The sequence below is a fragment of the Molothrus ater genome, chromosome 2, assembly GCF_012460135.2.
Source record: "Molothrus ater isolate BHLD 08-10-18 breed brown headed cowbird chromosome 2, BPBGC_Mater_1.1, whole genome shotgun sequence".
Taxonomy (NCBI): Eukaryota; Metazoa; Chordata; class Aves; order Passeriformes; family Icteridae; genus Molothrus; species Molothrus ater.
Window position 1 is genome coordinate 99,736,497 of NC_050479.2, and position 26,226 is coordinate 99,762,722.

Here is a 26,226-nt window from a genome sequence, read left to right on the forward strand (position 1 = left end):
AAGATTATGCTTTTAGATATACCTTTTGCTATAATAAATGTATGAGATTTTCAGCTGTTGCAAGTCTACATTTCAGTGCTGAAATCACTTGAATATAAAATCAATAGCAAACAAATATTAATAAAACTGAATTTACACTTTTAAAATATTTTATTTCACAGAAACTGACATAACCATACCATAGAAAACAAATTTTGACAGAAATGATTCTTATACTCTTCACATTCTGAGTACCTTTGAGTACTTTATTGATGACAGAAACAACAATACTGTTAATCTAAAAAACTCTCCAAGAAAACTTTTAACTGGGTTTCATATTTTTACTGAAGCATGTGTGTTCTGTAAAGGGATTAGTTGTTACATGTTCTGGAGGTAAGATAGCTTTTGCCTTTATAAGGGTGTGTAGCATTTCTAACCTTGATCCAATTGCATTTGTGCAGGGTAATGCAAGCAAAAGCATTCATGACATTGAAAGCATAAGTTTCTATAGAGGATTAAAAAATAAAGCTTCTCTGTGTTGGATCCAGGGTCACAGTAAAGATACCCAAGCTAGCCTCAGAAGTTGCTGTCTCTACCCAGACATGCTGAATAGAACTTTGAAGCAGTTTCTGGGCACCAGTGCAGTGTTGTCTCTGTGTTGTTCCGTGTATAGCTTCAGCATAGTGCTGCCAGCATCATGGTGAGCCAGACTAGGTCTGATAGTGATGGTTTGATAGATCCAAAATGTCTGATTCTAAGAAAACTGGGGGTGTTAAAGCAGCTCAGTGGTTAAGCTTTAAGTGTAATTTAATAATTTTGGGGCAGAGAGGGGAGAACTAAAGAAAGTATGTTGCTGTTTTGAAAAATATCAGCTAGAGTCTGTTAGATGTCAGAGACAGAGGATAAAAACAAAGGTCATTTTATTTGATTCCTGTGAGTGTTGTATGTGTAATACTGCTGATAATTCCTGATAAGTGAATTGCTGGCAGTTCAGTAGAGCAGCTAGAAGAGAGAAGTGAGCATTGTACTGCCTAAGGAGCTCTGTGTAAAAGCTTTGCAGGCAGACACCTGGGAATCCAGCTTTGAAATACTTATACAAAATCACTACCAAAAATAGTCACTATAGCCAAATCAGGAGTTTGTTCAGAGTGATCTGAACACAGTAACCAGGAAGCCCTGAGTAACACCATGCAGAAGACAGCCCTGAAGGAGATTTCCTAGGGGTCTGAATACAGTCTGCCATAGCAAGGCAGCTTCCATACATGTTTCTACAGTGAGCTGACTGTGGAAGGGAACTGAGAGTGCTGCTGCTTTCCTGTGCTCTGTCCTTTCTGTAGTTTCCTTGGCTGATCATCAGCTATCTGTAATCACTTTTTGCTGCTGCTCATGTCAGGTAATACCTGAACAGAAATGAAAGAATCATGACTTGCCCTGGCTTTATGTTTGGAGGAAGCACTGCTTTTGGGGTGCGAGGGATAGTGGTGGAACAGCACAAGACTTTCTCCTTTAGCACAGACTTGACAGCAGCCCTGCAACCAGAGGAAACAGTCCCACAGAGAGGTTGCTTCAGTGTTTACATATACCATGGTGCTTAAGGAGTCATGTATTTATATATGTGTTTATATTTGTACAAGCAGAAGACAAAACACACAAGATTTTCTACTGGAGATTAGTGTGCTCCCCCTGATGTTTTGTGGCCAGCAGGACTTTTAAAAAGTGCAGAAATTGAAAGGCCAGTGAAAAAGCGTGGTTAATTAAATGTGAAAGGTGCTGTCCTTGTTTGGACTGTCTGTTAATGGTATGACAAGCCCTGGTAAAGAGCTTAGCTGGCCAGATTAAAATTAAAAAATTGTGTCAGTCCATCTGCTAGCTCCAAGGAGTCTACTTCAATCACCTTTTCTTGTTTCTTCACTAAAGCAGAATACTGTCTTTGAAAAGAGCGGAGCCAGGATGTATTGGTTGACTTTTTTTACCTAATGCTTTCTCCAAAGATAATATGTGACATCAAGACATTTTCAAGAAGTGCAATGCTCTTGGTTGGGTCAAGGCTACAGTAAAGACGACAGCTCTTTTGCTAAAAGGAATTGGGATTATTTTGCTTTTATATTTTTTTTTTAATTACACGAATAAGTATGTTTGGCTTCATGTGGAAAATCTTTCTTTGCCTTCCGGGAATGATTAACACAGATCTTCAAATAGTTGCAGGTAATGCAGACATCTTTCTTATGTTCTTGTTTACAAATTAGCTATGGCAGTGGATAGAATTAGAAATACCTCTCTGATTTAATTGTAGCAAAGTTGGCTAATACAGATAAATGTTTGGTCAAATCTGTGCTGCGATAGCAGTGTAAATATGGAATACTTAGACTGATTTCCAGGTGGCATAATTGCACATTTGTCTTTCTCTGAGTGTAGAAGTAATAGGAGTAGAAGTATAGGAGGCAATTTTTTTCACTTTGAGACATTAAATGCTGGTAATTTTTTCACTTTTCTTTTTCCCTTATTAATTTTGTATTAAATCTTAAAAAGTAAGGTTCTATCTTCTACATATGGACACTGAACATGTGTCAGTTTGGGTAAAGATTGGCGGTTTGCCTTAGAGACCTTTTTTGATGTTCTTTCTGCCTCTGATGTACCATCTGGTGATCTTCTGCAACAGAGCTGATTATGAATACACCATCAAAATAACCATGCCTTTCATCTTTCAGTCATAAAAGTCAAAGGTCTACTGACTATGAAGCTGCAGAATAAACCCATAATCTATTGGATGACAAATGCCATAGAGTTATTACTATTCTTTCTCTGATAAGTGATTGGTTGTGATTGTTTCTCCGGCATGTTTTCCAGGAAAAAGTGAAAGAAATTGAGCTAAATAATTTCAGGTCAACTGACTTTAAAGGGTGGAAAATTAGATTGTCAGACTAAATCTCAATATACATGTTCTTACCTCAGCTGTTTTCTCAAGTTTCCTCTGGAATGATGTGGAACATCTAATATAAGAGGGAATTAAAAACAAAACACACATGCACACACTAAAAAAAAAAAAAAAAAAACAAAAAAACCACCACCAAAAAAACTGCCACCAAAAAAAACCCCAACATAAAGCTGATGAGGCCTTTTATTCCTCTTTTTTCCCCTCTTCTGTAGTAGAGTAGAGACCTGTCTCTACTGATGAAGTTTAAGTGTCAATTCAAGCAGCTTTCTTTTTGCAAGGTATAAAAATCTGTTATGGAAAGAAAGTATGGAGTAGGATTATTTCTCAATTGTTTCTTTTACTTCGGAAAAGCCCTGAAAGCTTCCAAATACTTGTTTGTTCACAAATATAGTCCCATTGCCTTAAGCCTAATGGCAGATGGAAAGTTAAAAACAAGGCATTAGAATTCAAAGGGTTAGAGACTTGTGCTATTTTACCATTTGATGGGATATTGTAAAGAGCTTAAGGTTGTTTATAACATCACAGTCAGGGACAGGTTCTGTTAACAGAAAAAAAAGCACAGCAATCTCCTTCAGAGACCACAGAAGTGGCATGAAGATAGGGATGGTTGCATCATTATCTCATCTGAGAAATTTTGTGTGGTTTAATTTCACAGCTGCAGGAGGAGGACAGGCTAAAGATGTTTCACCAGTCCCTCAGCTCAGTGACTGGCAGTTGGCAAACCCTTCTCTGCCTCCTGGCTTGAAAAAGCCTAATGGCATCATGGATGCTGAGCAGTTCCACAGGCATGTGCAGTTACGGAGGAAGCGATCCATTCTCTTTCCCAGTGGAGTTAAGATCTGCCCTGATGAATCTGTTGAGCAGGCTATTGCCAACCATCTCAAGTATTTCAGGCTCAGAGGTAAGTACATCTCATGGGTAATTGATAAAGAACATTCACTTATTAAACACTAGTTCAAGCTTTTAAACATAATACATACCAGGCCATAGGAAATATATTATCACTGGTGAAACTAATTTTTCTGTGATAATCTTGCTTATGAGAGCTGTTCTGGGCTAAAACCCCACCACTATCTGTCTACACTCATATATCATAAGAACTCTTGCTCCCTGAAACCACATTGTTTACTAAAATAATCCTTTCTCAGAGCAATTTGAATGCTAAGAAAAATAGGTGCTACATACAGAGTAGCCAAATAACAGAATTTTTTTGGTTTGTTGAGTGTTCTTAAAGTGCCAGTAGCATTCATTGAGGGGCCAATCAGAAAAGTTAAATCTGAGACACTGGCACTTCAGCCATGTGACTTCTGGCTACGGCTGGTTGTACAAAGTGTGCAATCTCTGTTTGTCAGGCTGTAGTGTAATAGACAAGCAACCTTTCTTTTAAGATGTGGGAGTTGGCATGGCACAGCTTTCTCTGCAGAGCTGCCATATTCCTGCTAACATCTTCTTTCACTTGGTGAAATATTACAGTGACATGATGTGTTTCAAACCCTCTGTCTGACTGCATTGGAATGGGGCATCACAGTCATGCAGCACTTTCTGCTCTTTGTCTCATAGCATTCAAACAATTTGTAGCTATCTTAATGTGTCTGTAGAAAACTGGCAAAATGACAGAGCTGCTGTCAGAGTAGAAGGAAGGGTGTTCAGAGACTCATGTTTGATGAGATTTGATTGCCTATAGAGAAACTCTCACTGGTGACAGTTTATTTACTTAGACAAGTGAAAGACACTGACAACCACAAATTGCTTAGCATTTGCATAAAAATAAACATAACAATGTATTTGGAGAACAAAGTGGAATTATATGGGGTTTTACAGCCTCATTCAAATATGAATTGTGTCCAGCTTGCAAGGGATGTTGACACTGATGGTGATGCTGATGGTTTGACAGGCTTTGCTAGTTTCTTATTTCCATCCAGGAGGACTCAACCATTCTTTGTTTGTTCAAAGTGATCTATACATACCATGGGCTTTAACTGCAGTCACTCTCAGTTATCTGTGGTAGGGGTACATTAGGACAATACCAACTCAGCAAAGGTGTGAGTGATAATAAAGAAGAAAGACATCTGTAAATTAGGTTGCAAAAGTATATTTAGGTCTTAAGAACCCTAGGCTGAACCAAAAATCCACCTAGTCCATCTGTTTCCTTACTGGATTTAACTTTCACAATTAGCTTTCACAATCACAAGGTTTTCTTGAGCAGAGAGGCTGTGATTACCATTAGTGCTTTTAAATTAAAACTTTTGAAAAAGATCTCTGAAAATTATAGAGGCAACTAATTAGCAGCAAGTCACACAAGGTCTGGTTCAAGCAACTTGTCATTTTCATTCTGTTAGCAGCAGCTGCTGCATTCTGTTAGCACCCAAGATGCTGCTTGGGTGGTGTCTAATGATGTCCTGAGTAGGCACCTGAGGTCATGAGAGTTCATGTGCTGTGTATTGGGTTTGTGTGGCAAAACTTTGGTGGCAGGGGGCTACAAGGGTGGCTTCTCTGAGAAGCTGCCAGAAGCTTCTATACCAACAGAGCCAAGGACAACCAGCTCCACTGGTCAAGGCCAATCCCATCAGCAACAATGCTAGCACCTCTGGGGTAAAATATTTGAGAAGGAAAAAGTTACACAGCAGCAATTGCAGTTGAAAGAGAAGAGTGAAAATAAAAGAGAGAAACAGCTTTGCAGACACAAACTGAGTGAAGGAGGAGGAGGAGGTGCTGCAGGTGCCAGAGCAGAGGTTCCCCTGCAGCCTGTGGTGCAGACCATGGCGTTCAATGGAACTGCAGAGATCCACCTGCAGCCCATGCAGGACCCCATGCCAGAGCAGAGGGGTGCCCATAGGAGGCTGGGAGCCCACGGGAAGCCCACACTGCAGCAGGCATTTGGCAGGAGCTGTGGCCCCCACAAAGAGAGGAGCCCACACTGGAGCAGGTTTGCTGGCAGGACTTGTGACCCCATGGGATTCTGATCCTGAAGGACTTGCACCCCATGGGAAGAACCCACACTGGAGCAGCCTTTGAAAACTGCAGCCCATGGAAAGGACTGATATTGGAGAAGTTAGGAAAGAACTGTTTCCCATGGGAGAGGCCTCACACTGGAGCAGGGGAAGAGTGTGAGGAGTCCTCCCCCTGAGGGGGAAGTAGTTGCAGAGACTGCAGTGATGAACTGACCACAGCCCCACTCCCCCATTCCCCTGCACCACTGTAAGTGAGGAGTTAGAGAAAACCAGGAGTGAAGTTAAGCCTGGGAAGAAGGGAGGGGCGAGGGGAAGGTGTCTCATGATTTGGTTTCATTTCTCCTTGTCCCTCCTCCTTGTCCAATTTGATTGGTTACAAATTCAAGGACTATCCCCACGTTGAGCCTGTCTTGACAGAATGTGGTGAGTGATCTCTCACTGTCCTTATCTCAACCCATGAGCCTTTTGTTACATTTTCTCTCCTTTGTCCAGCTGAAGAGTGGAGTGATGAAGCAGGTTTGACAATGTCTGAATTCAGTGTTACTGAATTATGTGCAAAGTTTTTAGTAGCCATCCAGATAGCCACAGTCCACTGTCAACAAAATAATCCTAGGAAAAAGTATAGTCACTGTTTAACACTCAGAGACCAGCTACTATGGGTCGCTAGGAAAACAACTGACCCCGGAAGGGAATAAATATAAATGTACACAGAACCTGCTGATTTTTCAATCTCAGTGTGTATTGCTAGAATTTTTTTTTAAAATTCTGTATATGTTGAAGTAAGAAAAGACTTCAATATCAATATATACTTTCTCTGGAAAGGATGGTTCTAAAGTCTATTCTTTCCTTGGTTTTTTTGTACTGCCAGCAGTACCATGCCACTACGTTGGAAGGAAAGGCAGATTGTATTGTGATGTAAGAGCTTGTTAGAAAATAAGAAAAGGTTTGCATGTGCTGATTATCCAGATTGTCTGTTCTATCTGTGTCTACCTTAGAAGGAAACAGGTGGGAATATAATTATCTGTCTGTAGCTCCTATATCTTTATTTACTTTTGCTAGCTAGAAAAAGCCTCTTTAAGTATCAGAGACTGACAGATGAACATTCCTGTCATGGGCTTTAAGGAAGTGCTTCTGTCCTATTGCTGTAAGCTTAACAGTGGGGTTTTTTTGTTGTTTGTTTGTTTTGGTTTTTTTTTTTCTGCCTACAAGATCTGGATTTTTTGAGCCTTAAAAAGCTACAAGATGAAGAATATGATAAATACATAATAAACCATTAAAAAATATCAAAGTGCAACAAAATACAGGGATCCGGAGAAAAAATCATTACTTTCTAAACCAGCAGTATCCCACTTCAACATATGAAAGTCTCATTAATCGTATGATGATTGGTGGTCATTTTATTACTGTGGTATTCACAAGCAGCAGCTTGGAATGGGGTGGGTTGTACTTGCTTTTCTACACTTGCAGTCTACAAGACAAATTTCTGAAGTGCTGCTGTATTCCTACAGTCAGAATAGAGTTTTGCAGTAGCAGATGATGCTATTTTCACTCTTTTGAGACAAATCCTGTATTATGATTGTTTCTGTACTGCCCTGTCTCTGTATCTGCTGTAGCTGTGTATGGAGGTTGCTGCCATTGGGTGACTTTGTATTTCATTTTTTGGAATGTGGGGATGGAAATCAGTCATAAATGTTTTACAGACTGGGTACTGTAGGCCTGTAGGCTGGGTCTTAGAGTGCTTTTGAGTGGTGTCCTTTTAAATGGTGTAACGTTATGGTTGCTGATGGAAGAGTCATGTGGTTGGTTCATTGCTGGACTGTTGTGACAAACGCAAAGTGTGTCCAATGGCAGCTGGAGATTCTACAAAAAATATGTTGTGGAAATCTAATAGTGGGATTTCAGACAGTGAGTGGGCTGTACATGTTAGCGTCTGCTATGATGTTCTTTACTGCTGACAGGGAAACGGTAGCCTGAACAATAGATAAATAAAATTTATTACAGAAAAACAGGCACACCCACTCAGACCAAGCCTTTTGTGACCAGTTACTTTATGTGCACAATTCAGTGAATTTGTCCATTCTCTCTTGGGTAAGTTGTTGGTAGAGGATTGTAGTAGTTGAATTAGCATGTAAAACAGAAACAGTTTAAGGATTACAAGATGGGTAAGCAGTACAAGCCATGCTATCCCATGCCTCTTAATTGGGCTGCTGGATTTTATCACCACGGCTCAGGGTAATATGCTTCTTTGCCACTCTGAGATGTAATTACTCTGGTGGCTACCTTACTAAATTCTCAATTCTACAATTTTACCCTACTGTGAACCTCTGTCTTAAACTATTCAGTATATGTTTTGAGCACTTTTTTGGTTTTTTGGTTTTTTTTTTGTGGGCACTGATCTTTTCACATGAGTAGATCAGATAGTCTCTCTGCCAGAACTGTTCTTGTCAGCCAGAGCTTCAGATAAAGCCAAACATCTAAGCATAGCTTTTAAAGACACTGACCGAACAAGGAAATAGATGATATTGCAGTGAGCCATAGCTGATGAGACACATGGATGTTTTTGAACTTTGGAAAGAATTCCTGTTTCTAGGGAATTAAATTCTATGCATGGAATGTAATCCCTAGATTGGGCATAGCACTATGCCTGCTCATTTCCCCCTTTCTTTGGTCCCTTAAAATCTGTTTACTGAAGTATTAGAAATAATGGTGTTATTTTCTGCATGTGAACATAGTCAAGAGTAAAGTTTCAAATGAAGATAGTTAAGAGTAAAGTTTCAATTTGATACTGAAATCATAATGTTACAAGTTCTTCAGATTTTGCTAATAATGATGAAAGCAAAGAGCAAAAAGTCATGAAAAGTACCTGGCTAAAAGCCATACATTAATAAAGAATCTGTCTGAGTGAGCCTTTTTTCCATTTCCCCTGCATCCCTGGCACATATTACATATACCTCATATGCAGCAATGAATTTCTGAAGTTTATTTGTAGAAGGTCTGTCTCCTCTACATTTGAATTTTTAGATACCAACACATGCTTCTAAGAAACTTGACTTTTTCCATGGAGGACACTCGTTAGTTTTTACTGAAATATTGTTGGTGAGAATAATTTATGTGCTAGAGTTTAGTATGTGAGTGTTCAAATCTGAAATCTTTGATGTGAATTAACTAATTTGCATTCAATTATTTTCTCAATTTAAACCCCTTGTTTGTTTTGTATATTTTTTAAGGGATGCAGGCCTTGTGTTACAGGCCATACACAGCAGCATTCCAGCAATAGATGAGTGATTTCTCTGCATGTGTATGTTAATTTGTTTAACAAATACTAACAAAGCCTTTGCAGCAAAGACCTCTTAGGAGGGGTCTGTCCCTATGATTGCATTCTTCATCAAACCCCTCTGCAATTAAGTTCTTCGGTTGTACAGAAATTGTTAGAGAGGATGGGGAGTTGGTCTCACATTGCCTCAAAATAGAATATTTAGCCTGATTCAGTGCTCCTAGCTACCACAGACGATTCAACTCTTAAGAAGCACTAATGAGATTTAATTGGGATTAAGCTCCAGCACTGCCCACTTACACAAATGGCCAGAAAGCCACCCTACCCCCTACAGGGTGCTCAGTGCTGTCATGTGGTGCCCCCTCTGTTAACCTCAGAAATCCCTGAGCACAGACTGAGTGTAATAGGCTAATTCCCTCTCCTTGGAGAGATAAATGCATCCCCAGTGGTACAGCTTGAGCCACCAGGATGCTGTATCCTACCCAGGTGCATGAGGGGTAGCCAGACTGGAGAATTTCACAGCAAGAGAAAGGTCATCTAATCACATCATAGATCTTAGCTGGAGGTTTTGAAAACAGTGACCATGCCTCTAGGAAAGGAAGCTTCAAATAAACTTTTTTTCACTCATTTCTGTAGATTAGTAGGACTGAAAAGAGCATGTGTCTGTGTATGAGGAATTTTTTGGGTTGAAACACAATTATCTTAAGCTTTTCAGGGTATTTGCTATTAGTTTTGAGTATTACTTGAGCACAGGCACTGCATTTGAAGTAGATAAGCTCCCAATGGCTGGGCTTTTCTGCTTTTGAAGCAGATAGGCTGATAGACAGATCTCATTGGAAATGTCTTATGACATGTCTGGCTTTCTGAAGCACCCTTTGAAACTCAATTTGGCCTTTAAATGTTAAGACATTGCTTACTTCAGGTGTCTGTGACACTTGGCCCAGTAGAAGTTTGAACAAGGGCATGGACCAAAAGTGTCCATCTTTTAATTTTTTTCCTAGCCCTTCTTTCACATTGAAGATTATTATCTCAGTGATGAGTTAAGTGACTTGGAAAATGTAGTATATGCATGCAAAACATACTTTGGAGTAACTGCAAGCAAGCTGTGTGATTTGCATTCTTGGTTTGAATTCTGGTTTATTGTGCCAATCAGTTACATGACTTCAGCATAACAATTCCTTTTCCTGTAGTCAGCAGGACCCGATCAGCTCACCCGATCACAGCTCTTGTAGCGGGGAGCTTCCCTTCTCATAAGCCTTCATTCTTTTTTTTAACATTTGAATTCTTTGGAGGAAAATTGCAAGGTATCTGAGAAGTCAACTAACTTAGAAATACAAGTTATTTATTACTGCAGCCATGGAATGAAAGAAACAATTTTCCAGGGGAGCTTACCTTCCCACTCACATGTAGCTTCAAGACTCTTAGCTCACTGCCTTAAAAGATTGATCTCGATGTTATGATGCTTTTAATCAGTATTGTTTGCTGGGGATTAGAGGCCTCACCACAAATCCTGTCTCCTCCAGGGCCTGGTGTGGCTAATGCTGTCCCACATATTTGTGCCCCTTTAGCAGCCCAGTGAAAGTTCGGAGTGAGATCCAGGCGTGAAGTGCAGCTCTTCGCACATGGCCTGAGGGCTGAGCTGCCCTTCAGGTGGCAGTGGCAGTGCTGCTGGGTTGTTGGAATTTAGGACATCCCTCTGGCTGTCCTGGCTTGCCAAGACCCCTCCCGGGGGGCTCGGAGACCCTGGCACAGAGCCCAAGACCCCTTTGCCTTTGATCTTGACCCATGGAGGAAATTACCATCCTTATATGAAGATCTGCAAGCCACTACAGTATAAGTAGAATGATAGTGAATTTATCATGGGGTGAAAAATAGATTTTTAGAGTTTTTAGAATGGGGATTCAGGATGGAGGAATCTGGGCATGTCCAGCCTTCCTCCTTCTTCTTCTTGGCCTCCATCTTCTGGGTGATGATGGCACTTTTAGATTGGTTTAGAGTAGAAGCTCACTGTCTAACACAGGTAATCAGTATGGGAAAGTAGTTGTAAATATTGTACACATAGTTCTTAGTATAAAAAGATAACACCACCCCAGGGGCAGGCAGAATGCCTCTGTCTGTCTTGCTGAGCGGACCTCGGCAGGCCAGGAGAAAGAATTTTATAGATAAGAAACAATAAACAACCTTGAGACCGAGAAATAAAGAGCTCTGACTCCTTCTTTGAACGCCGGGCTGGGAAAAGAGACTTTCTAACATCTCAGGGTCACTCTGACCAGCTAAAGTCCCGAGATTGGGTCTGCTCAGCAGTTCTTCCTCATGCTGGCAGGACTGCCTGCTTTGTTGTTTTTTAAGGATTTTGTAGCTAGTCTTTGAAAACTAAATCCTGGAAAGATCATAATGCAAAACCTGCCCAGCAGCTTCAGTTGTAACTCTGGATAATTGGGCTCATGACAATTTATTATAAGCTCTCATGCAACAATTTTTTCCCATTCTCTATCTCCTTTAAAAGCTTTATATTTAAAACTCAGAGTAGTGTTTCTAGTTGAAAAGCTCAGTGGTCAACTTTTTGGTCCTCCTGCCTCTCATTTTGTTTCATTTTCTGTTTAGGTGTGAAGGAGCTGCTATTTTAAATCTTAGCCAAAAGTTGTTTCATTTATTGTCAGCATATCTAGGTAATGTATTTGACACAGACACTGGCAAGTTTCTGGAAGGATAGAAAGGAAAGACAGTGAATTACTTTAAAAAGTAAGTTATAGTTATTACCTGAAGCTTCCAGTCAAGTCCTGTTTCACTTTGGTTTTGTGCCTTCAACTTTTGTCTACAGTGTCAGAATGCTTAAAATCTAGTTAATGAAAAACACATTTTTCTTTATGGGAGTTCTCCAGAATTTGAGAAACTTTGTAAAACTTCCCTTACCTACAGATAGCTGAAAACCATCACAGGGTGGGCTCCACCTTCAAGAAGAAGAAGGTCAATCACAGTTTTTAGCCAACTTAAATGCACTGCGAGGGTGGTGTCTTTTCAGTTCCTTGGATAGCCATGTCAAGATGAGAATTGGCTCCCTTTTTGACATTCCCAAAGGAGACGTGGAACACAGTATTGTGCTTGTCTCTTTCTTTACATGTGTGTGATTTGAACCCCACTGAATAGATTGTGTTGCTCTCTCTCTCTCTCTCTCTATGAAATGGCAACTCTCTTCTAACTGTAAAAGAATGAAGATATTTATGAGAAAGAGAGAGAACAGTTTTGTTTCAGTCTTTCTTAGCCAATCCATTAATTTACTGTTGAGCACCCTATAGGTAAGGACGTCTGAGGATGGTTCTTGCGTTGAGCCCTTACAGCCTGGATTTGTTATCCTGCAAAGCAATCCCCTGCTTTACAAACTGGCCAGCTGCTTTACAAACTGGCCAGTGACAAGATGGACTGTGTGTCAACAAGGTGGTGCAGGGGGACTGTGTTGGCAAGCAGCTCACCAAGGCTGAGGGTGTGGTTTCCTGGACAGAGCTGACAGAAGTGTTCAAATGGCAGTTGTGGTAGATGTTTGATTGGAGTTTTTCCTCCCTCCCTGTGTGTCAGAGCTAACACACTCTGTGTGGATGGAAGAGAATATAGAAGGAATTTGCATTGTGTTGTCCAACTTGTTGCTCACCTCAGTGGAAGCAGCTAGATAGGAGAGGCTAGAGAGGACAAAATGTGACTCCTTATCCCCATCTCATTTCCTCCTTTTGCAGAATACATGGCTGTGTTGACAGCTTAGGTCTAATTAATGGGCTTGGAGCCCACAGATGGCACAAAGCCTTTGCTGCTGGAATTCAGTGGGGTGTCTAATTCCAAATGAAAGGACACTCAGAAAATCCTTAATCTATTGGGAGCCGATTGGAACAACTGTTTGTATGGGAGCAGCTTGTATTCAGGCAAGACACTGTCTCATCACATTTATTTTAAACTTGTTTAAGAGCATTAAGAAAAATTACCTTCAATTACTTGCAACTGGAAAGCCAGTCCTTTGCCTGTTGGTATTTGAAAACTCTAGGATTAGACAGTGTCCCTGCAATGTATTTGCAAGCTATTGCTGTGGCTTCAGTGGTTACTGGGAGTGTGCTGAGGACTTACCCCAGCCACAGGGAGTAATCTCATTGCAGGATTGTTGCTCCACAATGTGATACCTGGAGTGAAGGGTAGGTAGGATACAAGTACCACCAAAAGAAACATGAGCAAGTGGCATTCCTTAGCATAGGCTTCTGGATTTGAAACCAGACTTCAGTCTTTTCCTGGATGCCTAGCTCTTACAAGTGGAATGGTAGAGAGAATATTACACATGTTATTCTGCTTCAGGAAGCTTATTAGTTCTCCTGCAGGAACCAGAAATCCCAGAGCAGGATTATGGCTCCATTGCCTGAGGCTTGTGCAGAGGCCAGATGAAAATGTGGTCTCTGCCTCAAAGTGTTTGCAAGTGAAACTTGAGGGGGGAATGTGAGATGGTGCATGGATGTTTGTCAATTTGGCTATTTGTTTCTGATTAATAGAGATGCGTACACAGATCGGAAACATGGACAATACTTTCCAAATCAGTGTGTTTTACAGATAAAGTTAACTGCCCAGATGCTGAAGGGGTGCTAGAACAGTGATATACTACTGACAGTTAATTATGCAGAGTTTGGGGACTTTATTGTTCTCTGGTTGTGCATACCATGCACATGGAGCTACAATGCTCCATGTCATAACCCTGGGAGCATGGCATGGAAATGAGAAATGTCTTTGTATCTGTAGAATTCCGCAACAGAGAAATGGTCTCAACTGCTCTGATAAACTAAAATTCAGGGTGAAGAAAAGGACTTTTTCTGCATGATTCTATCCAGTGTGCCAGAGTCAGCTCAGCTTTAAGGCTGATGCTGCATAGGAAACTATTCCTTAAGGCTGTTATTTGTAATACCTTTGCATTTAAGAAAAATGTCCATCTCTTGGTTGAATAAAAATGTTTCCATATGTGATCTATGTGTTAAGTTTTACATATGTACATTTCAACAACTTTGGAATTTGGAAAACAAATCACAGAGAAGAAATAACAGCAAGGTACTGCAAGGTACTGGGTTTGGCAGCCCAGAGCTAACTTTAAAGCCGATTGAAGAAAGTAGCTTTCTAGAGATACTTTGTCTCCTGCAAGGGCTTGCTTGTGATATCAGGACTTTCCCGGAATGCAAAGCATTTCTCTGCTGAACTGTGTGTCTAAATAGTGAAATCAGATTAGGCCAAAAAGCAGGTGTTTCTGCTACTCTACCAGGATGGCATTTGGTATGAATGATTTTGAGAGTTTGCCTTTTAACATTGCTCTTTTCCAGGACACAAGGAAAATCCTATAAGTCGTTCTCTCTTTGAGTTATCCTGGGTCACAGAGTTGTTCTTTCTGGAGCATCATGTGACCAACTGCTCTGACTGGCAAAAAGAGCCTGTGCAAGGTTGGGAGGTTAAAGTAGGCAGTGTAGTGTATGATATTAGACCTTAATTCTCAGGCTGACTGTTCAGAGCTGTCCAGTTCTTTCTCAGTGAACATGTACAGTACAGTTAGAGCTTGACTTATTTAGTAGCATATTTTTTTGTCATCATCCTGCCTTGTTTTTTGAATTATGAATGCAGTTTTAATTTCTGAAATGTATCTTAAATTCTGTGTAAAGGTGAATCTGAAGGAATTGTTACTGACTGAGCTTACTGAACTTTCATCAGTGCCACCCTCTTTCTTACAACTTAAGCTTCAGCTCTACTTCCTGTGGGGACATTTGCCATAGTATTTCAGTTTTCTAGGTTTTCTAAAAATTCAGTTCATTGACCAAATGGCAGTTTCATTCAGTGGAAATACTGTTGTTCAGGGAGAGAGGTAATATGAGTGTGGAAGATCGATCCCATCTTTGTTTCAGTCGCTTCAGTGCTTTCCCCAATTCCATGCAGATGTCAGGTTGCTGTTTTCTGTGTTGATGTGCTGACAAGCTCACAACATTGGGACAATAATAACCTGGCCACCTGTGCCACAGAAGCACTCCTGTTGTACTAACACCAGATCTTTCTTGTGCCTTCAGTGTGCCAGGAAACAGTCTGGGAGGTCTTCAAGACATTTTGGGACAGACTGCCGGAGCGTGAAGAATATAACACGTGGATGAGCCTGTGTGAGGAGGGCACGATGAGCATCTTTGAGATGGGCACCAACTTCAGCCAGTCTGAGGAGCACCGGAGCCTGATTGTGAAGGTGGGTGCAGCAGCTGCTTGGCAAACTAGTCTGTGATAAGAGAGACCAAATGCTGTCACCTCTTTGCTCCACAAAATGTCACAAATCTCCCTGTTCTCATGGGCAAGGGGACCGTGTCCCACTGCAATGTGCACCTTGGGCATATGGCCTTTGGCAGTGATGGACAGAGGCCTCAAACAGGTAGGAGCGGGTATTCCAGCTCTGGGATTTGTAGCTCTGAGATCAGTTCCAAAACAAAGAGAAAAGCAGCAATGAAGAAGAGATGTTGTTGTCAGTAGAGGTGTTCCTGACAAGTAGATGGTATTTAGACCCACAATGTCAGCCAGGCTGTAGTGCCTTTTCCCCTGGGGTGTGTAGCACCCTCCCTGCTCTGAGCTGGACATTGAGGTGTCTTTAGCACAAATGGCACTTGGGAGCAGGAAGTTCCAGCTGTAGTTCTACCAAGCCCTATGGCACAGCTGCCTGTTGGCTACAGGTGCACAGGTCTGTGATGTCTGTGCACTGCTGCCTGGCTGAAATGAGTGTAGTTATAAATAAAGTAGGACACCAAAGTAAAAACTTTGAAGGTAATTGTGGCAATTTGCAGGCAGTCCTGACATGGGAAGAGATAAGAATCTTGACTCCATGTTTCAGAAGGCTGGTTTATTATTTTATGATATATATATTATATTAAAAGATAATGATATACTAAAACTATAACAAAAGAATAGAAGAAAGGATTTCATCAGAAGGCTTGAAAGGAAAGAAGTGGAATGGAATGATAATAAAATCTTGTGAATGACCAGAGTCTGAGACAGCTGGACTGTGATTGGCCATTAATTAGAAAGAACCACATGAGACCAATCACAGATGCACCTGTTGCATTCCACAGCAGCAGATAATAATTCTTTACATTTTGTTCCTGAGGCCTCTCAGCTTCTCAGGAGAAAAATCCTGGCAAAGGGATTTTTCAGAAAATATTATGGCTACGGGTAATAAATAACATTAGGTAACTTGCAATGGGAAGCTGCAAGTTAAAATCAGTGTACAACAAGTGTAAAACGAGTCAAAAAATGCAGAATATCTTGGTATATTTTCTGTTGATTCAAGTTTATTTTAGCTTAAAGAAAATAAAAGAAATAGTAAGTCAAACTAAAAAAAGCCTGTCTCAAATGAAATACAAAGATGTAGTTTCAGGAGTTTGTGAATTTTAAAGTAGAGTGCTTAACTTTGAATTCATCTAAGGTACAGTAGATATCTTAATTTCTCTGGATAAAAGGCTTCTTAAAATGTGTGGTGCCTTATGTATCTTCTTTAAGATTATTTTTGCAAACTAATGGATGAATAGTTTTATGAAACTTGTAAGTCTTAAATATGTAACTCCCTAGAAACAGTAAGTTTTGTCAGTGTGGATGCACTGTTTTTTTTCTCCTCCTGCTTTTTTATTGGACTTCTATGCTAGGAATGTGCATTAAGAAAGATGAATATGGAAACTGTTATGGAAAATGGAGAGAAGGTTTTTTTCCCTGAGCCTGTATGTTAGTCTTCCCAGGAGATGCTAGCCAAAGTTTGCTTCTGTGAAGTCTGATGATGCTGTTACCCTTAGAAGAGTTTGCAAAAAGATAGAGAGAAATAAAATTAATGTGATTTTTTTAATGCACAGAGTGCATGTAACTGCTTTGTGTTCAATTTTCACAGTAAGATAATCTATAGTGGGAGTTTAGATGCATCACCTTGTTTCCAAGAGTAATTTTGATTTCTTTTAAACTCCCACTGCTGCTCTCCCCTTTTGGGTATGGCTCTGCAGCATTTCAGTGGAATCAGATAAAGTGCTCTGGGTTTGATCTTTCCAGAAGGTTTATATTTATTTAGGTTTCCTTTCTGCTTTTCTGATGGGAAGGATGAAAGTTTGACAAGAAAGTTTAACAGATATGTATGCTTGGCAGAAAGATTTTTGAATGTAGCACCTGAGAGTGAAATAGAGAGCAAAGGATAAACCCACCTCAAACAAGATGTTTTTACCAAGCAGAAAGCACAGGCAAACAAGCCTGCCAATGTTCCAAGTAGAAAAAAGGTCTCAGAATTCTCCACTGCAAGAAAACTGAAACACAACTTCTAGCTTAAACTGTAACATACTAACTTTTAGTGACTGGAGAATAGTAACATGAATATGGTAATTACAGTAGTTATGATAGGCTATAGGTAAAAGTTAAGGTATAGATTGGTTCTTCTGTATTAAGATGCTCAGCAAAGAAAAGTATCTAATGCATTGTAACCAAAACCAAAGGGTGTCCAGGCCTGCCTGCAGCTGGAGCTGACAGCTGCAGGCACAGGCTCTGTCACCCACGACCCTGGACTGCTGTAATGTATTGGATACAATAAACTGCATTTTGGAGAGCAGCCTGGAGTCCTGCATCCCTCATTCAGGCTCTTAAACTTTTATTTTTGTATACATTGGCTGTTATTGTCACAGCACTGCTCTGCTGCCTCTTTTGTATAGGCACGTTGGCAGATTCTGGCAATATTATTTCAAAGTGTATTTCTGTATTACTTTTTGGTAGATTGCAACATGAAATTTAACTGTTAGAAATGCTGCATGTGCTGAATTTCACCCTTCCCCCCCCCTCAAAAGAAGTTCAGGGTATCTGAAAATTAGAGAAATTAAATCTGTGGGGTTTGCATTTAATAAACAGTAATTCAGCAAAATTATTGCTTTCATGATGCTTTTGTTGTAGTGTGGAGGGTCTGTTACCAGCAGTGTAATTAAATGCCATCTTATTAGCCTTCCTCCTTGGTTTTCTTCCTTATCCTTTCCTCTAATCCCCAGTAATCACTGTCACACTCCCATGGATGCTGAAATGTCTGCTCCATCCTAACTTAGTTCATGTTGAGAAAAATTCTCTTTCTCTTATTTTTAACATACTTTCTTACTGGATATCAGTTTAGGCTTAGACCAGTTTTGTCTCAGCTTTCATACCTTTTTTTTGTCTTGGAGATGTGAGGTCCGCCCTTTGTGGGTCTCCCTGTAACATTTCCATGTATATACATGCGTGCTCTGTATGGGCTAATGCAGAATATATCCTGAGTTTCTTTAAGCAGATTACTTGCCAGGTTTTCAGAATGAGCAGGTGGATGTATTCATGCCCAGCATAAAAAAAATATTAAAATATCTTTTTTTCTCTCTTGAATTTTTCATTTTAATTTGTGTGTTCATGTTAACTGACAGTACCTTACATAGAAATAATACTATCCCAATTAATTTCTTTGGATATTAAGTAGATTTACAAATTGTGAGATTGTTAACCCATCTCTTTTTTCAATTCCTGAATGAAATGCAAATGGAGAAGGTAATTCCAATCCATAGGGTGGGTTTTTTTCCAGTATAAATCTTCATGTAAACATTCCTATCTATAAATTAACTTGGCTTGTGTTCCTTACTGTGTAGCTGTATTCAGTTCATAGAATGTGACATTCATCTATACTTTGAGACATATATGTTTGGAATTCCAGTATTGCCAAATTTGCCCTGACTCTGCCCTGTGGTTGTGGCCATGTTCCCACTTGTCCTAGACAATTTTTGGAAAATCCAAGTGAGGAGAAACGCAAGCAAAAGTAAATATTGCTTTCCCAAGAACCATGGATGACTTGCTATGAGATTGAAACACTGCTGCCAAAGCAGCACAACCTGTGCTGCTCATAGGAGAATTTACAGCTGGCATACAGGACTCCTTCCCAAGTCCATAGCAAAAAGCAGCTTAAAGCCTGATCCTGCAGGGCTTTCAGTGTAAAGTTTTGTCTGCATCCTGCATTTCCAATGTGGGCATGTAATACATATCATAATTTCAATTTCTTCAGATTTCAATCAAATTTCAGAAAATAAAGTTTTAAGGAGCTGCAGTTCCTTACAGGTCTGATAACAATCTACAATGACAAGAGATGTTGAGAAAACTGTTATGAGAAATGAAGCCTTAAAGGAACCCATGCAATTTAATCTGTTGAGCAAATTCTCAACCATACCTGCTGAGGGCTCCTGTACAAGCCCGCATCTTTGATAAAGTGTATCTGACAGTGTTGGGCAGATGGGACCACAGGAACTAGGTTATGAATCCTTTCCAAAGGAAGCAGGTCTGTAAGATTTTTTTGGTTGCTGGTGAGAGGGAAATATGTGCTCTGCCCACGCTGGTGGGCCTGAGAGTCAAGAGTTAAGCTGAGATTTAGCATTGGAAAGGAATTTGCAGCACAGCTTTCCCTGAGAATCAAAAGGCAGACAATTTCCCCAGCAATCCCCAAAACTGTGATGGGAGGTGCTAACCTACCAAAAGAGCAACTTGAAAAGTTCCTGAGACAAGATACAAACCCTTCAAAGTGTTGACTTAGCAGTACTTTTGTGTAGCATTGACTTTCCAGCCCATGAGCAGCTCCATCTTCTTCGCTGTGTTTGCACCACAAAGTGCTCACTGACAGATTAGGGTGAGAGTGGAGAAGGCAACCCTGCCTGAGGGCACCCGGATGGGTGGCTAACAAAACACCTCTTAGCACGTTGAAATGGATACTTAACAATGTAAAATGAGTGATTTTGCCTCATTTTCTGAATTCTGAATATTCAAAGGTGGGATGGAGCATCCCAATGATACGAATTATTTGTAACCGCTTACTCCCAGTACTGCTGTTTGAATACTTCACAGAGGCAGATTATTTTATATTCCTCAGGTTCACGTGGAAGATCTCTTCTGCTGTCTCCTCTTCCCCTGTTGTGTGACCTTCTGTGCTAACCATTGTCTTTCTCTGTTTAATTAAATGTTCTAACCACTCTTTCCAGTTCTTGACATTATTTTCTTTGCATAGAGCACCTCCTTTAGTTTCTTCTAAATCTGGAAAAAAGGCAGATTATATCTCCTCTTTCACATACCCCATCCCCTTCTATGCATGCAAAAAATAAAAATTTCACTTGCCCTCCTTTCAGCCATAGTCTCAGATTTCCTTTACCCCTTTTCTTATCCATGCACTTAGTGTTCTCTTATTGACTTTAATTCTTCCCATTTCAAGTTTTAGCCTCCTCTAGTTTAAAAAGAAAACCCTTTGCCATATATATATATATCTATATATATATCTAGTGTTCAAGTTGCACGTAGTTGAAACAATATCTGTTTCACTGAGCTGCTCCTGCTATTTCTCTAAATCACTGTAGACAGTATTTTTACCTAACCTGTCAGAGATGCAGAGATGTTCCTCAAAGCAGTGCTCCCTACTCTGGCCTTTCTCTATAGCTTCAGTTCTGGCTATTGTCCTCATTTCCCTGAATCATCCCCAGTGCTGTGGCCTTGCCTCCATGACAGCGTGGCTCTGCCATGCACCGCGGTGGGGAATCAGGACAGGCACATAGAGAATCATTTCTTGGTATCACTTTCTTGTTGTAAATGAGGTATGTTGGTGGGTTAAATCAAATATGCTTTGTACAGTACTACACAGATGGAATTAACTAATATGGGATTATTTCGGATCTCCTTGACATTTCCTTTGCCTTTTTCTCCTGCCTGGGATTACCCTCAGGATATTTTGTCTTCTGTGTATAATGATAGTCTCTTAGGATCAGGCAAGAAAGTCCTATATAATTGCTTTTCTGCAAGATCATGAGTTGATAGAAGCTCATTTGGTTGGTACACGTGATTTGCTGCATTGTGTAGGCTGTGTTTAATGTATTTGTATTAATTCATGATAACTTCCCATTATGTAAAATAACTGTTGAGGAAGGTGTGCACCAGAGCAATGGACACAAAACTCAGCTTCCAGCATCAGGAGAATTGGTGCAATAACATCAAGAAAGTCTCACTTCAAGAGAATTAATTTGGTATAAAGCACCTGCCAGAGATAGCTTCAGTGAATAAAAGCACCCCTTAGATTTGGTGTGGCTGCTGCTGTTATGGAAAACTATTTATAGATCTCTTCAAGTATTGAAAGGGTGAAGACATTAAATAATCTTTGCAGTCTGTGTGCAGTAGGTCAATTTCTAACTCCATCTTAATGAAGGAACTGAGTCAGAGAGATGAGGTGTTTTGACAAAGGCTATTATGTCCTAAATGATTAAACAAGCCAGTATTAGAACTCTAGAGCCCTTGGCTTCTAATTAGAGGGAAAAGGGGATGTTTACCAAGGAGTTCAAATATGTCATCGCTCACCCTCACCCCAGGCTGGAAAGCAAATTGAACGATTAAGAGAGAGAAAGAGAGTCACACTACATTCTATTGCAATAGGGGCTGCTAGTTTACTATGAAATTATATGAGAATTAAGTAATTTGATGCCCTACTAAAAATGTGGATGTGGAGACTGTGTTGTGTTTCTTATTCTAGACTTTGGCCATTAAAATAATAATTTGGCATTTCAGGTTTGGTTCTTATAAGTTCTCCTTATGATTTGTTGAATAGGTGACTTGGAAATAATAAGACATATTGGTTAAGTCCAGGGACCCTGACTCAGGGAACTTGGGAGCCACCAGCTCCTCAGGCTGCCCTGCAACAGTTTTGGCCCAGGCACCCCTCAATGGGATGTCCCTCTTCCTTTCTCTAGAAGTCAGGTCTGCACTGAGCTCTGGTCTCAGGGGCCTTTGAGGAGCAGTGAGTAAAGCTGCTGGGTACAGACTAGAACTAAGTATTGAAAATATGTCTAAGGCCTGTAATACTTGGGGTTGGTTTTAATAGCACCTACAAATCATCCTGGCTGGCTGAGTGTGGAAGAACATCTCCTTTGCTAATGAACAAACACTTTTTACTGAGCTACTACTTGCAGATAACTTTCCAAAACCTTGTAGAGAGGGAATCAATCTCTAGATTGATTCCTTGTAGATGCCAGTGCACTAGGAGTGAATATACAGGCACTGTATAGATCAGCACAATGAGCCCTTAATAAAACTACCAGCCCTTAATAAAACTACCAAGTCCAACACAGCTATAGTGGCCCCAAGTTAGTTTCCACTGTTGACTACTGGTTTTCTTTGTTTGCCACTTAAAATTAGTCTTGCTGTGTCTTAGTTTTTCATACTAAAGAATCTCTAAATGCCTCATAAAATGGAGTTGTATAATAAATTTTGGTCAAAGAACATGCTGAAAGGCAAGCTGACTGAAATTAGTATTTTAGCAAGCCCTGCTGGGGCTGATATCCAGGCTGACTGCCCTTCTAGCTGTGATCACAATGCCCTCATGTTCTAGAAAGAAGAGAAGGCTACTCACTGACATGGCTCCAAGTCAATAACAGCTGAATTTCTTCACTTTCCTTGAAGCACAGGAAAACACAGGTGAAGAGAGAGAGCAGGCTAACCTGCTCAAAAACTTTTTTTTGCCTTTTCAACCCTTCTTCACAAGAAGAACCATCAGGATAGCTTAGTGGCAATCCTTAGGTCACTGAATACATATGGGTGTTTTTCAGAGAAGTTTGCAAAGTGAAAATAGTATGTTTAAAGCTAATTTCAATTTAATTTCAAAGGAGATACTTGAGTTGATTCACCTCCTGTTGTTTTTACTGAAAAATATACCTGCATTGATTATACAAAGAAAACCAGCCCAATAAGCAGTCCACCAAATAATTCCTTTTTGATCCCCTAAAGCAGAGAAGCAGGAATTTTGCAGATAGACATTAATTTTCTGTAAGTATTTGCTATTCTCTTTACATTGGTACAACAGCAGCATCCAGTGTTATTTCTCAACAGCTCCCATTATTTCTCAGGACCTCCTCCACTTCTTGCAGTGTTCCTCACAGGAGCATCTCTGACTTGCCTCTAGAACTAATGGCAGTACTACCTTGAGAATTTTAATGAAAAAAATGTGAACTGCGTAGCCCTTCTTAGTCTTTTTACACCAATACATGTAAAACATCATCCCTGCCACTTGTGTAGCCGTAAACAAAGTCATCAGATTAATCTTGCTGTGGTACTTTAAGCTGTAGTTTTACTTTGAAAAGATGCTCTTAAATCTATAGGCAATTAGCAGAAGTAATACTGAATTTTTGAAGACTGCTTGCTTAAAAGCTTCTTATTGTTGGCATCCTCTAACGTGGGAGAACATGGTACCTGCAGAGCACTGTAGGAAATGTAGAGCACCTCTGACAAACCTAATGCTCTTTGCACTATCTGATGTCGAGTTTCAGTTGTATTTTGGAAATGTCAGACATATTTCCTTTTCAGCAGGGACTTTGTTAATAAATTTTGAACTTAGCAAATGACAGTACAGAGAATATAATTATTTCAGCAGGCAGAAGGAAATAAAGTGGTATAAACTGCATTTCAATTTCTTTCACTTTACATTACTCAAATATATTTAGGATTTCTTTTTGTTTTCCAGAAACTGGCCTATTCAAAGGAGGCAATGGGCAGGTGAGTATCTGTGTTCTCCTTGCATTTTATTCTCTCTGGAGATAACAATGGGGCTGAGCTGTGACATTTTGTAACCTTTTCTCTCTTTTTCTTGTCAGTTCCTGTGCTGATTGGTCATGTGGGTAAGTAATTTTCCCTTTCTAAAGGCTAGTGGTAGTTCCTTTCTCTGGTTCTTGCTGCTGCTGGCATTGATTGGTGTACTGAAGATGGACAGCATTCACCTTTGTGCAAAATACGTACAGAAAAGTGTGGTGGAGAAATCTGGTGGTGGTTCTTGCATGTGAACCTCTGTCCTGGCATGCTTGGCATGCTCAAAATATCTCAGCCAATCTGAGGCTTGTACTTCTGCTTAAGTGTGTCATCTCCCTGTTGGCTGTCAGGCACAGACCCAGGCTATTTACCTGAAGAGGTTTAGTAGGGGAAATCTATTCTGGGAAGGAGGTGTGTCCATAGTTACTTGTGTTAGTGTTCTGGTTCCCTTGAAAATCTTTCCCAAAGGGTTTCAGGTAGTCCTGGTCATCGTTACAGAAACAAAAAGAAACTGGAACATATTGAAATGCTATTTTGAAAGACTTTCAGGAGATGTGTTCCATAAACAGGTACAAGGGAACTGGCTGTTTGGGCTCCACTTCTAACAAGGCAATGAAACTGGAAACTGATTTGTGGCATCTTTGTAGCAAAGCAAACCTGAACTTGACCTTTATTGTCATGTCTTTTATTGAATTCAAAGCAAGTTCAAATTATTATGGCTCCACTGCTACTCAGAACATAATCTAAGCTGTTATTTTTAGGGTAATTCAAACCCAGACAATCTGGTGCTGAAATCCTCTGAAAAACTGGCAGGTTCAATTCTCTGCTGTACAGGACACATAAAGCTATGCTAAATATGAGTAATTAAAATACCAGGAAGAGTAATCATTTAGAAGACTTCTTAGAAAAGCCTCCAACTTCTCAAATCAGGTATCCTCATTGTGATTTCACAATCACAGCATAAGTTAAAATTTATAATGTGAGCTGATAATGGCAAATGTATTTCCTGAAAGGTTGGTTTCTCTCAGTCCTGTGGAGCTGAGTGCTCCTTTGTCAAGAGCACTCCCTGAAGCCTCCAGGTCAGCAGGGTAGTGTCCATCTGTTCTGAAGAAGTTTGAGTTTGAAAACCTACGGTATCCCTCTGTGTGATCATTCAGGAAACCTAGTAAATGTAGAGATACATGAGAAGAATTGGAATCAATGTATCTAGAGTCTGCATGTACTGGGCTAAGCAGAGGAACAGTGCAAAAAGACCAGCTTTTGATTGAAAGGTGGATCAGAGTGATAAATGTTGTACTTGTCCAAAAGCCATCCTATGAATTGTTTAATGGCAACATTAAAGGGGTTCCAGTAGACAAATGGCGAACTTTGCCAAACTCAGTTCACCATGGGGCTGTGCTGCATCTGTCTCAAAAATACACTGCTTTTATTTCAGTATGTATTGCTTCAGATTGTTTATAGCTTCAGGTTGGGATCTTTGTTATTGCCATCAGTTTAAACTTTGGGTTTACGATATCTTTTCTTCTATAATTTGTTGATGTCTTGTGCTTGGAAATTGTAGTGTTCTATAGCATAAAGAGGGTGATAGAGGACCGAAGCAGTGACAGAAACAGGTAGACTTGCTCTGGGTAATGGAACATCAGGAGAAATTAGTAGAAATAATTTTTTACATTATAAAATCCAAACTTACTCTAAGACCATTCTGGACATCTTAGAGCATTTATGGTTTAAGATGTGAAGTTTGTAAGCCAGAGTCCTATAAAACACAAAGCTATGATTTTCTGTCATGGGTAGAAGATATCTAACTCCAGATGTCTTGTCCCATCTCAATAACACCAACAGCCAACTTTATTCCCTGAAAAATTACCCACACCTCCCAGTAAAGATCAGAATAAATGTTCTTCTAAAAATATTCTGTAAGAAATTTGCATAAGTACCCAACCCAGGACCCCCATCAGCCTCTAATGTGCAGGATGGTAAATCCAATGTACAGTCCTTCCTGCAGGAAGGAAAAGTGAGTGCAATTCTACCCTCTCCTGGGCATTGCTGTTCTCACCTGCTGACCCAATTGTGCAGGGAGAGGCTGGGTCAGTGCAGGGCAGTGCTAGGATCTGAGCATTGTCACCCAGTTGTGTCACCTGTGTCAAAATGGACAACTGTTCTGGTCTTGTCTTGAGGGAAGGCAGGACTGTCCTCAGTATGTAGATGAGATGTTCAGGTGAGTTTCCCACACTGCCAGGGAAGAGCAGTCTTCTCCAGATGGTGCCTTGAAGTGAGGGTCTAGCTGAAGTCTCTGATGTGTTCTGTGGTGAGATCCAGTGTCTCTGATGACTGTGCAGAAGCAGCCATTTCACTTTGGAGGCCTGGCACTGGGTATATTTCTCTGTGTATTTTCCCACTGATAACAAGAGAAATTTTGCCATAGGTTCTAGAGCATAGCCTTCACACAAGAAACTATTCCATAAGCTTTGACCTGGCAC

At 40.3% G+C, this 26,226-nt stretch overlaps 1 protein-coding gene across 1 annotated transcript in view; it reads left to right on the forward strand.

Annotated features, from left to right (window-relative positions):
- Positions 1–2,111: 2,111 nt before the first annotated feature.
- IMPG2 (interphotoreceptor matrix proteoglycan 2) overlaps positions 2,112–26,226 on the forward strand; it is a 54,442-nt gene continuing 30,327 nt past the window's right edge. Inside the window, exons 1-5 of the mRNA XM_054517848.1 lie at positions 2,112–2,191; positions 3,562–3,815; positions 15,208–15,374; positions 23,685–23,716; positions 23,815–23,838. Of these exons, the coding sequence (XP_054373823.1) occupies positions 2,112–2,191; positions 3,562–3,815; positions 15,208–15,374; positions 23,685–23,716; positions 23,815–23,838 (557 nt within the window). The remainder of the gene's footprint in view (positions 2,192–3,561; positions 3,816–15,207; positions 15,375–23,684; positions 23,717–23,814; positions 23,839–26,226) is intronic.